The sequence below is a fragment of the Nelumbo nucifera genome, chromosome 1 (genome assembly GCF_055504915.1).
Source record: "Nelumbo nucifera cultivar China Antique chromosome 1, China Antique-T2T, whole genome shotgun sequence".
NCBI classification, from domain to species: Eukaryota; Viridiplantae; Streptophyta; class Magnoliopsida; order Proteales; family Nelumbonaceae; genus Nelumbo; species Nelumbo nucifera.
The window spans coordinates 89,385,404-89,401,307 of NC_142649.1; the positions used below are offsets into that span (position 1 = coordinate 89,385,404).

At 40.0% G+C, this 15,904-nt stretch overlaps 1 protein-coding gene across 2 annotated transcripts; it reads right to left on the reverse strand.

Annotated features, from left to right (window-relative positions):
* Nucleotides 1–330: 330 nt before the first annotated feature.
* LOC104587924 (ABC transporter G family member 22-like) lies at nt 331–6,195 on the reverse strand. Of its 2 annotated transcripts, none has more exons than XM_088888284.1 (11): nt 6,057–6,195; nt 5,342–5,812; nt 4,907–5,019; nt 4,581–4,819; nt 4,089–4,244; nt 2,442–2,625; nt 2,051–2,359; nt 1,658–1,949; nt 1,287–1,567; nt 1,062–1,169; nt 331–821 (listed from the first exon to the last, which is right to left on the reverse strand). In XM_088888284.1, the coding sequence occupies exons 2-11, from the start codon at nt 5,799–5,801 to the stop codon at nt 570–572; spliced, it is 2,394 nt and encodes a 797-aa protein (XP_088744410.1). In that variant the 5' UTR covers nt 5,802–5,812; nt 6,057–6,195; the 3' UTR covers nt 331–569. The 2 variants fall into 2 exon arrangements, with proteins under 2 accessions (XP_088744410.1, XP_088744407.1); XM_088888281.1 differs by having other exon boundaries at nt 4,907–5,031.
* Nucleotides 6,196–15,904: the final 9,709 nt, after the last annotated feature.

Sequence of the window (15,904 nt, forward strand, 5' to 3'; positions counted from 1 at the left end):
GTTTAAGGGTAATTACATAGATACAAACCAGATATAATATGAATCAATTATGTATTTTTTATTTATTTACAATAAATGTCAAATGTGTATCAATCTGATTGGAGCTAAGGGCATACACTATCTAACACTATGGACCAACTTTCCCGTCTCTCAAAATCCAAAAAAAAAAGGCACTTTAAGTGTATTATTCCCTTAAATTTCTAAAGACGTTGTATTTGTCCCTTAAAATATTATTAATTATTAATATTATGATCTGCATTTATACCCTAGCTAGCACATAGTAGCACCAAAGATTAATTAGATTCATTAGATCTATTCTCAAGCGTGAACTTGTGAAATATCTCTACTGTTATTAAAACGAATAATAGCGTCACATAAGTTTGCTCAAAATTTAAAAATATAAAAAATAAAAAGAACATACAATAGCACAAAGTTTAATATTAATGCAGAAGCTTCACGGCAGAGAACCAATCATTCTTGGAACAATCACTAATTCCTTGAAACCTTGTAAAAGAATAACAAAGAAACATCTTCATCTTTACTACTGATCTAACAGTTTGGTCCGTGGTCTAATCTCTTTTCCTAAGTTTGATTCCCCGTAGAAACAAATACGCTAATAATCGATACCCAAAAATCATTGTAATCATGGCCCCTGCTTCCTTCCCACCATCATCAATTTTAAGTCCCTTAATGAAGGGGGAATCACATGCAGCCGATCCATGACCCGAACCAGAGCAACTGTACTGGATCTTAAGAAGTAGTCTGTATGTGTGATAGTTGATGGAGATGTAGCGTATCCAAGACATAAAAGATGGGACCTTCTGCAACCATAGATTAGATTTAGAGTAAAAAAAGGTGAATCATCGATCATTGTAGTGGTAAGAAACGGGCAGGTTATGCATATCAAGATGAGAAAGTGTACAGATAATTGGTACATCCAGCTATTGCATTAGCGCTGAATCTGTTGCTTGTAACTGAGACACAGAAGCTCTGGCTTTGAGAGCTGGAGTAGCAAGAATATGGTGAAAGTGGTTTATATGGGTCAGGATTAATAATCTTACCTGAACGAAGAAACCACCAGCTAACATGAAGGTCATAACAAGAACTGAAGCCAATGTTGTTGCTTTCTTCACATCCATGAATGCTGCACCTATGGCCAATCCCAGACCCTGCAATGGAAAAATTATCAATCAATGAGTTAAGCTAATTGAGTTTTCATGTAGACTTCTATATTCCTGGGGAAAATAATACAACTCTGATAATTGAGAATACCCTTTACTTCTTACCTGAGCAGACACAATGGTGAGGAATAATGTAAGCATGCTTAAGGAAAATGCAGAAAAGGTTTGCTTTAATCCGACCATGAAGTAGACTATCACCAAGAACACAATAGGAAGAATGAGATCTAAAGGAAGATCGCTTGCGTTTCTGGCTATGAAGTAGGCGCTAAGCTTGTACATTCCTACTGCTCTCTCTTTTGCAAGCATTGCTCTTTCTTGTGGAAATGTGAAGATGGCTGTGAATACAGGAAAGAATCCCCAGAATACAGAAATGAAGAACAGCAGCCCTGCCTGCAAGCCTTCTTCGTTGTTATTGACTGAACAACTTCGAAAAAGCAGCATCTAGAGAAGAACAGGACTAGGAAAATAATTAATACTTGCCTGATCTTGCAGCCTTTTGGGAGATGAAGCATCAGAATGCCACCAGAGGAGTCCTATTATTATCGCAGTGGATACAACTTGGGTGACTCGTAAGCAGCTTAAATATTCATGGCGCCTCTCTTTGAGACCTCTCCTGAAAAGAATTGAATACTGCTCCCACCAGGATGCTCCCCAATCTATTGAATGTGACATTCCCTGTATCTCTGACTCACTATCAACCATCACAGGTTTCAGAAGCTTCTGCTTCTCTATATTTGCAACTCTTGTTTCATAAGCACCTACAAGATACTGCAGAGAAGACAGAATGCAGATATATTTGAAGGAATTCCATGAAAAATAAAAGAATTAAATAAGCAGACATAAGATTAGCCATATGATCAATTTATAACCTCATGGACGTCCACAGGGGATGGCCTTCCATCTTGTTTTTCAGGAAATTGGCTTCCAAGTAAGATTTTATCCTCCAGAACAGATGGGATTGATTTGTCATTTATGTTCCCGTTTGCAAGATCAATTAAGAACTCTGCTGGGTTCATAACTATCAGAGGAGAGCAACCAATTGAAGAGAAATACAGCATAGCTTCAGAGGCTTTTCCGAAGTACAATGAATTGCCTCTGCTCAAGAGAATTAACTTATCGAACTTGTTGAATAGTCTGCTTGATGGCTGATGAATTGTAGTCACTACTGTTTTGCCAGCCTACAAAACCCCACACTGAAATTCAAGGAATTGAAAGGTGTCCTCTAAATTAAAGAAAATAAGAAATGCCATGGTTTATTACCTTTGCAATATTGTGTAGCATTTGAACTATTCTAAGAGCTGTAGTTGAGTCTAGACCAGAGGTTGGTTCGTCTAGGAAAAGAAGTGATGGGTTCAGCAAGATTTCATTGCCGATGCAGACCCTTTTTCTTTCCCCACCTGAAATCCCCCTCACGAATGACCCTCCAATTATCGTATTCTGGCACCTGTGCCAAAATTGCACCAACTTTTCAATTTACAACCGGAAGCTAATATGTGAAAATGTTATCTTTACCTATTTTGTGTTTAAATGGTCTGTCAACCTGTCTGCTGTGAGAAACAGGCAACTGAAACAGTTTTATGGGTATAAAATAATAGAGCTACCATAGTTGATCTCTATCATTTCATGTCCAAGTAAAATTTCTGAGTTATGGATAAATATGGGACATCTTCTCTAAAAGATAAGATGGGTGTTACAGGTTTTCAAGAGATTCATGACATGAGTATCAACCAGCCAAGTACAGACACAATAGCCGCGTGCAAATTCAGAGCTATGTACTAGCTAGTATGTTATGTATTAATAGACCATCTGTTTTCTCTCTTGTTATCTTGTACTGATCTTAGATTCTGTGTTATGGGTCCCTAGTGTAAACCCTAAATAGCAACTTGATTGTTATTGAATTCCAAATGGGTTTACCAATCAAAGGTTAAGGGCCCCTTTGTTAAGTCATTTTGAGAAGATCTTTTGGTAGTTCTGACAATCAATGGACGCATTGAGCTTTTGACATAAGATCTGGGCAGATGTGCATCTTTCCGTGCAAGATTAAAACACGGAAGACACAGGAAGTTTCATTTGGAGCTTCCCGAAATCAGCCCAAAATGGGCTTCCCGCATCTTTTTGGCGACGAGATCTTCCACGTATCAAACGGGAATAGACCGATTTTCAGTTTTCCCGGCTTGTAAGCAGCCGAAAGACTGCGTAGAAAGACGCGCCAAACAGGACCTAAATATTACAATAGAGTCTATCATTAGACCATGCCAATTTGGGATGCAAATACAAATATGTACAGTTGATATTTGTATTTGTACTCTTCCTTGTGGGAAGAGTGCACAAATTCAAATGTGTGCAATGCAAAACCTTGTAATTTATATTCCTAAACCTTGTATGTTGTATTACTTTATATTCTTAGACCTTGCATTTGCATCGTGTATATTTGCATTTGTACTCTTCCCAAACTGAGCCTTAGGTTGCGTTTGGTTGTGATGCAAACTCAAATATATACTTTGCATAGATACCTTTCCCGTTCAAGAATGAAAAGTGTAACCCATTTTTTGTATTCTTCCTATTTATTTGAAATTGGTGCAAATTAAACATAGGCCCCCTCATTAAATGCCTTAAGTTCAGTTTGAAAAGAGTACAAATACAAATATGTACAATGTAAATACATACAAAATACAAAGTTTTGCACTTGTATTCCGTCCAAATTAAACCTTAAATGTTCGGTCAAGCACACCCATTATCAGAAGAGCACTAATTTGTATCCCAAAAAATGGGTATAGTAATGTGCTCTTATCACGGTGATGTTAAACTTAATCGTTACGTTTTAGTATGGAAAATAATTACTCACAAACACGAATTAGAGTACATAAATACCCGGTTCTGCGTTTGTATCATAAACAGAGAGGTCACCTTTCAAGGTCAAGTTCGCTGATCACGTTCATAGCTCTTTCTTCTTTTTGTTGTTTGGTTAGTGTGTTGGGGAGACGTAGGAGAGCAGCATACGTTAGAGTCTCTTTCACCGTGAGATGAGGAAAAGCCACGTCATCTTGCATCACAAAACCAATCCTGTTCATCATTGTAGTAGCATTCAATCTCTCAGTAATCAATCTTATATAGTACTAAGCAATTAATTCTACAGTATAGAAGCATGTTTCACAGTTGGTAACAGTACCATGAGCTATAAATCTTTCACCTTGAGCACAATATTGCAGACACACTATTGCACTCCCATGGAATTTAAGATACAAAATTGCAGCTCTCTGTACACAAGACATTAAATTACATGGTCGACTGTATATGCTCATCCATGCATATATATACATGTATCATGTTATAGAAATTATTTAACTATCTACGTTTTTAGCTAGCTTGTTGCAGTAGTTTGTATTTATAAGCTTGTACCTTCGCTTTAATGACTTGGAATATGGTTGGTCATTGTAAGTAATGCTGCAGCTAACATCGTCCGTTTTCACTCTTCCACTAAGAAGATTAAGCAATGTTGTTTTCCCACCTCCTGATGGTCCCATCAGAGCAAGCACCTCTCCTGGGTGCACCGAACCTGTAACTCCATGGAGTATGTATTTCTCAGCATCAGAGCTCCTCCTTCCATTCAGCGCCACCTTGTATCTCACATCTTGGAACTAAGGTATGAGCCACGGAAGTTAAAACCCTTTTGAACAGTATTTGAAAATTTTTAAGCCCAAAAGAGATAGAGTCTTAAAAGTTACCTTTAGACATATGGGCAAAGTAGGTTCAATTTGAATTTTCTTCCAATTGCATTGATCTTGATCATCATCATCATCATCATCATCATCATCATAAGATAAGGGGAAGTCGGCTACTGCATTGTCATCTAATTTTTTTATTTGTCAGAATTGTCGCCTAGCTTCAGAAAAAAAGGAAATGGAAAGACGAAAGAAATTGGTAGTAGAGATACTAAGAGTAATTGGGCAGTTTGGCCCATCTTTTTTACTATTCAATTATGTTTCACTTGGTTTATCAGTTAATTTGGAGAAATAATTATTTCTTACTAATTAACTAGGGAGGTCAGATTGAAGATTAGTTTCATAGTAATGGGAGTTGACAATAGTGCATATGCTGTGCAAGCTAAAGAGCAGTTGCAGAAGTAGAACAGGGCAGAAGTAGAACTGGTAAACTCTTACTGTGTTTGGTTTTCTTCAGTCTCCTAACATCTGAGATATCATCAAAACCCACGGTTGCTCCAGCAAGTGAGAAGGAGAAGCCCAAATGGCTTCTAGAAGCTCCATCATGCATAGAACTTGTTTCTCCAAAGCTTCCAGTGTCATTTTTGATAACTTTATCTATATCCACAAGAAAATGGGCACTCAGTGACTTCGTTTTATGGATAAGTTTTTCGCTTGATGAGTCCATTTTCATTCCAAGGCTTCGCTTTCTTGCTGTTCTGCTTCCATCCTCAGGTTCACTGTGACTGTCAACTTGTCCAGTTATGCTCAAGGTTTTGCTGCTGCTAGCATCTTTCTTTGCAGGGATGGATATGGAAAGTTGGGTTGACGTTGATCTGGATACATCTTCACCTATCTCATCAAAATTCTGAGACTGCAGCTTGGTTTTTGTTACTGTAATTCCTTGCTTCACCTCCATTTGTCCAACAACTAATTACACAAATAGAAAATGATGAGTTTGTAACAAAACGCGAATGAAGTTTCAAAATCTCTAATTATAATCAAAGGCAGAAGTTGAAGAATTACAAAAGAGTCATTAGACCTTCTAGAGATCAGAGAGAATGATTCCGCCATAGCTTACCTACTAAACTAATTCATCAAATAACCTCTCTCTCTCTCTCTCTCGCTCTCGCTCGCTCGCTCAAAGAAGTAAAGACAAAAGCTAGGAGATTACCTTAACTTGAACCTTATTCTAGACTTTCTGAGACGGAGATCAGTTGAGACTGGCTGCGAGTTAATCCTAATAAGTGGTAATCCTTCAAGTAGTTGTGACTCCATGGAGTTCACATCCAAAGATATATAGGCCTTTGGTGAATCCAAGTTTGCTTGTGTGGACCAATGCTTGATGTCACTAGCTAGCCTTCTTTCCTCCTGATAAAATCTGGTGGTGGTCGACCCATTAATTTGGTTTTCTAAGTTAAAAGGCCTTGCTTGTCTTTTCATGAAAAAGCTAGCCCAACCTCTTGCCTGTTTAATGCTTTCTTCTTTCAAGCTAACTTGACAGAGAGTCGTCCATTAATTCTAGAGGGATATCCATTCTTGTCAAATTGAAATGGGTCCTTACACGTTTGACATAGAAACTAAATTGTTGATCATAATCAGCTTATAACAGTGCTCTAATAAAAGAAGAGAGAGAGAGAAGTTGTTAGTTAGCAGTAATTGAAGAGATATTTTCAAAAAGAGCGGTATAAAGCCAACTGATCACCGGCGGTAAAGAAATCCTAACATGGAAATCTAGGATAGGTCCAATGTATTTTCTTTCCAATAACTCACAGTTTTGAAAAGTTTTTCAACTGCTAAGAAAACCCTTTCATGGGAAAATATGAGCGTCCAATGCATTTGGTAGTCGGACTCGGAGAGTTAGTAATTAATTGAAGCTGGTCATGTCCAATGTACTTCATATGGAAACCATATTAATTGAAAGCTTTATTTTCTTTTCTACGTGTCTGAACCCGTGAATGTACCTACTTGGTTCTAGCTATCTAGGGTCTTGGTCCTGGGAGGGATAGATTGGATTGGGTCCCAAGTTTCGACACTTTAGCACAAGGTGGCCGCACTCAGGCTCGAACCTCCATTATCATGAATCGCGATTTGCTTCATACAGAGTGCACCTCACAGCCCCATCCCGGTGTATTGGTAACATCTGTTCCCGATAGGAGGATAGGAGACATTGTGAAGTTGGTGTGAGGAGAAGATTCAGACTCCGTTATCATGCTTGACAGCCCCAGATTTTATTTACACAAAATTTGGCACCCTTTACTTCTTCTCTAACATGAATTGCTTTATTGGCTTTAATATTGAAGATATCGTTCTCTAACCAATGGCTTTTCAAGTTAATTTGAAGGAGATGCTCAAAAGATTACAACTCTCCTGTTGGATCCAAAACTTGTGTTCCCTTGATTAAATGCTTCTGTCACGTTCACTTCTCGTATAGATAATCGTGTTGCACATGATACTAAAGTTTGCCTGTAACATCAGTAGACCCACAATGTGGTCAATTGCTCTGGATTTTCAACTACCTGTGATGGAAGATAAGTTGCAATGGGTTAAACCTAAGGGCTCATTTCTTTTTCAAAGTGTAGTTTGTAGCTTCATATCACCATTATAAGACGGATTTGATGGCTAGAACCAACCAAGAGGTCTCACTGGTGTATTGTTTGTTCCAACAATGACGCGGAATCTAATCCCACAACCATCACTTTGGGGAGAAAAGGGGTCAAGGGGAGATTTAATAGTGCATAGCACCGAATATTGAAAGAAGAAGTTGTTGATCCATATGATTCATTCATCCGGACTGTTGATATGAGAACTGCTTGTATCTGATGAAGTACAAGCAGATATGAAATTACTAGTCAGGGTCATCTAATTAATATATACTACAGAAGGTTAGGACGATCGGACAGTTGACCCGAAAACCGATGGTCAAAACAATTCCGTTTCTAGATCATTTTTTAAAACGTTGGGTAAACTGAATTGTGGGTCATTTTATAAATTGAACCGGTCTTTTAGTAAGCTGAAAGCAATTGGTTAACCAATTGACCAGTTAGGTTCTTTGGCTTTTCATTTTTTTTTAATTTATAATATATTATCAATAATTATATAATTATATAATATCAATACAATATGTAATATATTATATTATATATATATAGATAGATATATTATATTATATATATATAAATAGATATATAATTATATAATATCAATACAAATATATAGATATATTGGTTTGGTTAACTTCCAATTTCTTGATTCAGTCATCGATTCAATTGTTTTTCAGTTTTTGAGAGCACCCCTAGGGCTGTGTTTGGTTGCAATGGAAATTTATTTGCACTAGCACAAATGCATGGGAATATAAATGTAAAAAATGCAAATTCTTGTTTAATTTTGTTTGGATTTCACGTTATTTTGATTTATGTTTTAATTTATTTATTTGTATTGTAATCAAACAAAATAAACTAAAATTTGAAACAAAAATATGTCAAAATTTACACTCAAATAATTTGCATTGCCAGGTTTTTGTATCAGTGCAAATTTATTTACATTGCAACCAAACACAGCCTAAGGAAATCCATGAGAGACAGAGGGACTGCTTAGTTCTAGGTCGACTTGGGAGGTTGTTTTGGTTGGATGTCGGTGGTGTGGTTTTTGGCTTCCAAGGGTGGGGCCCTGTTTGTTCTTCTCTTTGGAAGGGTTGATTTTCTCTTTGCAGGTGTTTTTTCAAGTTAGGGCTTTGGGTGTGGTGTGCCTTTGTTTTGTTTTGATTTTTTTTTCTTTTTTTTTGTTGTTGTGTTGTCAAGGCCCTTTTTTTAAAGTTCTTTTTCTGTTAATTAGTTTTTTCTTCCTATCTTCAAGAAAAAATATAAATTTACACAAAATATTTGATATATAGATATATCTTAAGGTCCACATTGGAGTTAAAATCGGAATGATATATTCCATTAGTCTGTTTGATTTAGACGGAAATTGAAATCAGAATAGAAATCGGAAGGAATGGAAATCTCATACCCAATGGTGGGGGAGAGAATGTCCATTCTCTGAAATGAAAAAATGTCATTCTACCAGAAGCAAACGAATGGTTGGAGTCAGAATAGATCATTTCGATTCTAATTCTATTTTCTTATTCCTGCAAACCAAACGGGCCCCTAATATTCTAATTGATCCGATTGATCCAGAACACCGCTTGCTTTATTAGGAGCTATCTTGAGTCATAATCAACCAAGGTGCCCTTAGAGTCCTTGGCTTGCAGGATGGCGTACACACAGTGACTGGCAAGTGGCCTGCCTGGGCGATGCCCTGAGCACAAGGGCAAAACGTGACCCTCAAATCTCCGCACCTTTGGGCTTACGGATAAAGCCCTGCTCACTCGCTCTCTCTCTCATGGTGTGTAGTCGTGTTCGTGCTGATTGAAACTTGAGAGAAGGTAGTCAGATACCACCACGTGCAATGCACATCGATGGTGAATCATGTGCCAAAACGTTATGCCCCTGTCTGTTCGTATGAGTTATGTGTAGGGTGTAAGGCGTGGCAATAGCTCACCCAATAATCCAATTAGAGTCTTGTTTGGCAGATTAGAGTTTTGTTTGGCATGTTTTTTTGGAAGATTTTCTCATAGTTCTAATAGTTAAAAGATACATTGTGTTTTTGCATAAAGATTTGAACAGCCTAAAGCATATTTAGTAGATGTATGTCTTTTCGTGCGTCTTTCTGTGTCTTTTCGTGCGAGAATAAAATTCGAAAGATGTGAAAAAATTTATTTGAATTGAATCTTTTCAAAATGAATTTTTTGTGTCTTTTCGGCATTCCGACTTTTAATGATTAGATCTTCCACAAGCCAAACGGAAATAGACCAAAAATTGATCTACCCAATTTATAAATAACCGAAAGACTTCATGAAAATACATACCAAACAGGCCCTAGCTAAGACTTTAACTATACATCAGATTGAATCGAATTGGATGTAAAGATAGACATCATGGACTCGGTATCACCCTTAACTGGATCGGATAGATAAATAACATTTGCAACCCTAAACCCAACCCTAAATCTATATATCTACCCTTCTAACTCATGTAGACCCAATCAGTTCGGTTCTCCAGTTTGAAGACCCAACTCAGCAAGTTTCAGTCCTTAGCTATCGGTACCTCTATCACAGGTCGACTTCTGGTCTTGTAGAACTTAATGATAAACAGTACCAGAATTCAAAATCTGAGGACAAAGTGCACTGACCACTAAGCAATAGTTATCATCAGAAAGAAAACATAGTTTGAAGGGAAGCTAGCCATACATTTGAGTGGTATTCATGGAAGAAACAGATAAGACAAAGGGTCATAAATGTATCCTATTATTGCTTATCCAATTACACACGTCTTCATGTGTTGTTGGGACATGTACCAGTGGAAAGAGAGGCTTGAGGAAGAAGCAAACAATGTAGTGACTGTCTGATAGGTTGTTTTTGATATCCGTGCTGCTTTTACCTTAAACATTTTAGGTTAATCAACATAAATTACTATACGTATTTTTAGGTAAAATGTTTTGGATTCATCAATACAGATCGTTGTTTCAACTTGAAATATGTCAATTTAGCATTTCAATTATAAACATCATCAGTCTTAGATATATAGGCACCTTTTCAGCTGAAATAGCTCTCACATGTGATGTGACAAAACATATTTTTCATCAATTTGTATTGATGAACCCAATATGTTTCAAGTAGAAACACCAATGGTACTAAACACACAACACTAATTGTTATCCAACTATGTGGGCCTTGTCACTTAAAAGTTGTTTTGCACATGAAATTGACCTAACGAGTACTTAAGACAAAGAAAAAAGGTTCTGCTTAAAGAGTAGGTATCAAATGATAATAAATAGAATATGGGCATACAAGAATCACATACTCTAAAAGTTTAGCAATTAATATTGAGTGAGGAGAAAATGTAATTACAGCAGAAAATTAATTTGAATATTACTATTAAGTTCATCCAACTTCATCTTGTGAAGTCTCATATTTGAAGAATTCAGTACCATTCTCTCTCATTTAATTCTATATTTTAGCAATTTTTGTTTTTCATCATCAAATCCCACTAATTAAATCCATATGCAATGATGCTAATAGTATAAAATCCTAGATTTGTAAAATTAATTTAGAAATGAAACCCTATTTTTCCACTAATTGTAGGTAAATATTCAATCGGTCAAATGGGTCAATCAATGATGCCATAATTAAATAATAAAAATTTGAAAATACATAAATACAAAATAAATAAAATTCATAAAAAAAAGAATGGGCACATCTTAGCATTATAATTCATCATATTAAATAAAAATGAATATGATAAATAACAAGTATTTAAAATAATGGTGGAAATAGAATATAAAATTTAAAATTGACTAGAAATGAAACTGATGTAGCGCGATCTGGTCACTCCCAGTTGGCAGGGGCCTCACTCCTATCTAGCAACGGACAACACTTGAGAAGGAGAAGAAGACGAAGGATTCCTGGGGAGCTCGCCCGGCGGGAACACTCTGATGCTTAAGTTAGAACTCAGTGGAGAGTTAGAGAGTTGTAAAGGAAAATGAGCTAAGAGTGGAGATAAGCACTTACTCAGAAGAATTCACCTTTGCCCCTAGGGAATCGAGGCCTTTATATATTGATGCTCTACCAAATCGGGTGTAACCGCCTCTGATTCTCTGCTACAGCCGTTATTCGCCAGGCTGATTCGACTGGTGTAGGTAACCGTCGCAGAGTACGGTCCTGTCAGTTGAGAGACCTTATGCAGAGCTGAAGTGCATGACGCCGCCTGACGTGAGACGTGGGCATAGTCCTTTGGACTGGTAGGTGCTGCGCCGTCATACAAGAGACGTGTAAGCAGTCTGACAAGCACGATCTTGTCGGATGAGAAATTTCCCGAAGACTCCGGGTTACTCAATAGCGAGCTCCTTCGTAGCGAGCTCCTTCGTAGCGAGCTCCAATAACGAGCTGCCTTGCAGCAAGCTATTCTGTAGCGAGCTGTCTTGTGGCGAGCTGTTCTGCTGGGATTTCAGCGAGCTCATTACGCCGAGTTGTGGCCAAGCTGTCATGCTGAGCTGTCATTTACATCGAGTCATATCCACGTGTCCTTTGGTTAGGAGGTCGGGTCAAATCACCCTCCATAAATTGCCCCCCACTCCTCGGGCTAAGGGTCTTGCTTTAGCGCGGGGAGTTCATGAAATGATGGATGGATTTGACTTGCAATTCAAATTACTTTGACCGACCGTGCGTGGTTTTCAGGTTTTTCGGGTGCCAAAAAGCGCGCCAAACTACCTTCAGTTTCAGAAGACGTGCGGCCGTCTTCATTGTGAGCTGTTGGATTCGCTTCAATTGAAGTCATTGTCTTTCGGGCACAGTGGCTATAAATAGGAGGGCCCCAGGCCTCATTTTTTTTACGCCAACTTGCCTTGCTTTTGGTTTTGAGGTCGCGCCTTTGCCTTGTTTGCTTGAGCTCTCCCCGTTCGCGTCGCTTTCTCAGTTCATTTTTTTTTTCTAGTGAGTCCCATGTCTTGTCCAACAATGTCTGGGTACCCGTGGGACGGTAACCAGGGTGAGGTCCCCTCGAGCTCGGGGGGAGTTTGGGGTTTCCCCGAGGGGCAATCTTTAGAGGCTCGGGAAGCCTCTGGTAACTTCGCTTCCACTTCCTGGGGTTGGGAGCCGGATAGCTTCGGCCCTTCCTCCATGTCTATGGAGAGACTTCAGGCCCTAGTCTTTCATTACAACCTCCCCAGGGATGTTATTTACAGCATCCCATCTGACAACTATCCCTAGGAACACGATCATGACGAGATCATGATTTTTGAAGAGCAGCTCGTGGCTGGTCTCCGACTCCCTCTACATCCTCTGATAGTGGAGGCTCTGTTAGACAGTTGTATGCCCTTATCTCCAATCAGAATGATGTACATTATGAGTTTATTGTAAATGAATAAAGTACATATTTGATTCATGTTCCTTTGGTGTGTTTCTGTGTAATACCCTTAAACTGGACACTTAATGAGACTCATGTTAGTTTAGAATGTTCACAGCCAGTGGATCGGTCTAGGGAGACCTATCCTGATAAGGCTGACACTGATGTGCCACCAAGTCGGTTGGGGTAGCTTGTCTCAGCCGCCAGGGTGAGACCCTAGGCACATGTAGTGTAGGATTAATTGAATATTTGAACCGGACCAGATTTCCAGTATTACCCTGGACCATGGAGATTAATGAGCAAAACTGGAAAGTTACACCTGACCCCTAGACTTGATTAAGATACTACACTAGGTGTCGGATTGGGCTGTCTTTGATGTACCAATCAATGAGATCCTTAGCGGGGGTCGAAACCTGGGTATGTTGGGGCAGTCTGAGAATTCATCTGAGTGGGTGATCATAGTGACAGGATCAGCCCCTTTGTCGGACAAAGGTAATGATCGGGGATGCACTCTCACTGATGGAAACCAAGAATGCCGGCATCCGATTTCAATCATTGAGATTCGTTTTGCAAAATATATTTTATATGAGATATCAAAGTATATATATATATATATTACGGTTTCCAAAATGTTTGCAAGAAGATTTTAATTCCCGGGATCCATATAAGCAGAGAGTGCAACACTGTTCCTTGCAGCTGAGGGAGAGGTCCTCTCTTGTCGGGCAGTGTTTGATCATTATGGGCTGAGAGGTTAAGTGTAAGACCATTGAAGATAATGCCTGATGGGCTAATCTTGCATTTGTCCACAGTCCCTGGGTGTTACAAGGTGGCTTGGCCCAAGGACCACTTAAGGTAAGTGTTGGGCCCATAGAGCCCATGTGATGGGTTTCAGGGGTGCACTGTCCATAACAGTGTATTCGACCAGGCCTTGTAACAAAGGCTGGGCTGAACCCATGTGGCTGATGTGTAGATCAATGCTTGGGTCCCACGCCATACAAGGAAGCCCATCTGGGTAGCAGTTAGGAAGGCTAAGTGAGCACTTGACCTTAATGGGCCTAAAGCCCATTTCGAGCTGGGCTATTTTAATTAGTTAAATATGGGGCAAATTCTGGGATTGATTAGTAGATAGAATAGGGTCTTAACCCTATCCACTCAGAGAGTCCAGATTTGAATGTGATTCAGATCTGGAAACCTCCTAATGAGATTAGGAGAAGGTTGATCTAATCTGCAGATAAGATAAGGGTTTATCCTTATCACCTAAAGGGATGTTTGATCCAAATATGATTTGGATCAGCAACTCCTAATGGGATTAGGAGCTGATCCTTTAAGGTTACAAAAGAAGGATGGGGCGGCAGCCTTTAGACAATACAAGAACATCACTGCAAGTCTTGAGAACTGAAATCACAGAAGAAATAATTTAGCATACTTGCAAAAATTCTCTCTTGCCGCCTCCTTCCTGCTGCTGCCACACCTACTAGTTCGACCTCCTTTTCAGTGGGAGAAATCAAGATTCGATCTTGATATCAGTTCCTTGTGAAGGGACTGATAGGAAGTTGTGCTCACATGCCATCCTGCTATTTCTTGCAAAGGACTAGGTTCTTGGAGAAGAACACTACTGATTCTGCTCCATCCTACACTACGCCATCTTCAGTAGGAGCAGTCTTTGGATCCTTCCTTGGGCGTGAACACCTTCGTTGGGAGATATTATTTCTCCATATCAGGTATAATCCTCTCCTACTGCTTTTGTTCATATATGGTTCAGTTTAAGGTTCAAGATTGATCATTGAAAATATGATTTCCTAAATAGTGAATTAGATTCCCAGTTGAAGGGAGAGAAATTTTTTGAAATTCGTCCACCATATTCTGTAAGATTTGGTCATCCATACGATGGATCTCTCATCCCTTTAGGTTCTTTCCCACTTCAATGTCACCATACACCAATTGCACCCAAACTCTGTTCGGAATTTGGTGGGGATTATTTCCCTGTTCTTTGAGTATTGTCTTCCTCTTTCCCTCAACACCTTTGCTTCTATACTGTCGATCAAGAATGCCTCCCCCGGAGCCCCTCTAGAAATGCGCTCTTATTACTTTCCCCCTGTCCTGGCTTCAAGCTCCTCCATGAGCTACCTAAAAGGATCCCAGCCTGAAAGCGGGGTTATTTTGTAGTTCGCAACCCCGAGGGGTGGCCCTTTCCGACCCACTAGAGGGCCGCCATTCAAGATCCAGGCATTGACTTGGACCCGAAGGTTCAGGAAACGCTGAGTCTTGGGCGGGGGTTGGCTTTCTCTGTTTGGATTACTTGGCTGAGCTCCGGTAGTTTACCTTTAGGTCACCTTCTCTTTTTTTTTTTTTTGCGAGCTGGACTAATGCCTTGTGATTCTTGTAGCCAACATGTCTGGTGTGGATGCACGTTGCCTGTTGTCGAGCAACCAGAAGCGTAGTGTGAAGAGGTCACACCCCGACCAAGCGTCCACTTCTGGGGCCGCCGAGTTCGAGGTTGCAGACCTAGCCTTTGTTCCGCTGCCAGAGGTCCCACCTATGCCGTTTGAGGGAGCAACCGTGGGAGGCGGCGAAGAAGAAGAGGTCCCACCCTAGGAGCAGTACCCTCCGACCACCCGGTCCGACCCCACTGTCTTCCCGCGGTTTCCTACCGAAGGGAGGGATGAAAACATCACCAACTTCCTCATGGCCTCGTGGAGGAGCCGACAGGTGGTTAGTCATGAGGAGATCGCAGACTGGGCCGGGATGCCCCCTAGGTAGCTCTCCAAGCTGACCTCGGCTCACTGCATGGTGGTAAGTGTCTGCTTCTTCCCGTTTTCTCCCCCCCTTTTTTTTACTTACCTCGGCTTTCTATTGGCAACTGAACTCCACCATCCACGCCATGATCTGTCAGACTGCTATTCACTCCCAGGATGCCACCAACCAGAGGTCGGAAGTGTGGAGGCTCCAATGCGAGCTCGACCAGGCCCGGGGTGAGGTCCTCCATGCCCAAAAGGGGAGCAAGGCCCAGGAGCTGCTCGTTAAGGACCAGGAAGCATGGATCTCCCGATTGTCTGAGGAGAACGCCCGTTATAGGGAGGAG

Coding starts and splice junctions, on each gene's coding strand:
- LOC104587924 (XM_088888281.1), bottom strand. CDS start 5,801: ATGGAGGTGAAGCAAGGAATTACAGTAACAAAAACCAAGCTGCAGTCT. Junction 4,245..4,580: donor TCCAAGTCATTAAAGCGAAG/GTACAAGCTTAT, acceptor AATGATGAACAG/GATTGGTTTTGTGATGCAAG. Junction 1,568..1,657: donor AAGGCTGCAAGATCAGGCAA/GTATTAATTATT, acceptor GCTTGCAGGCAG/GGCTGCTGTTCTTCATTTCT.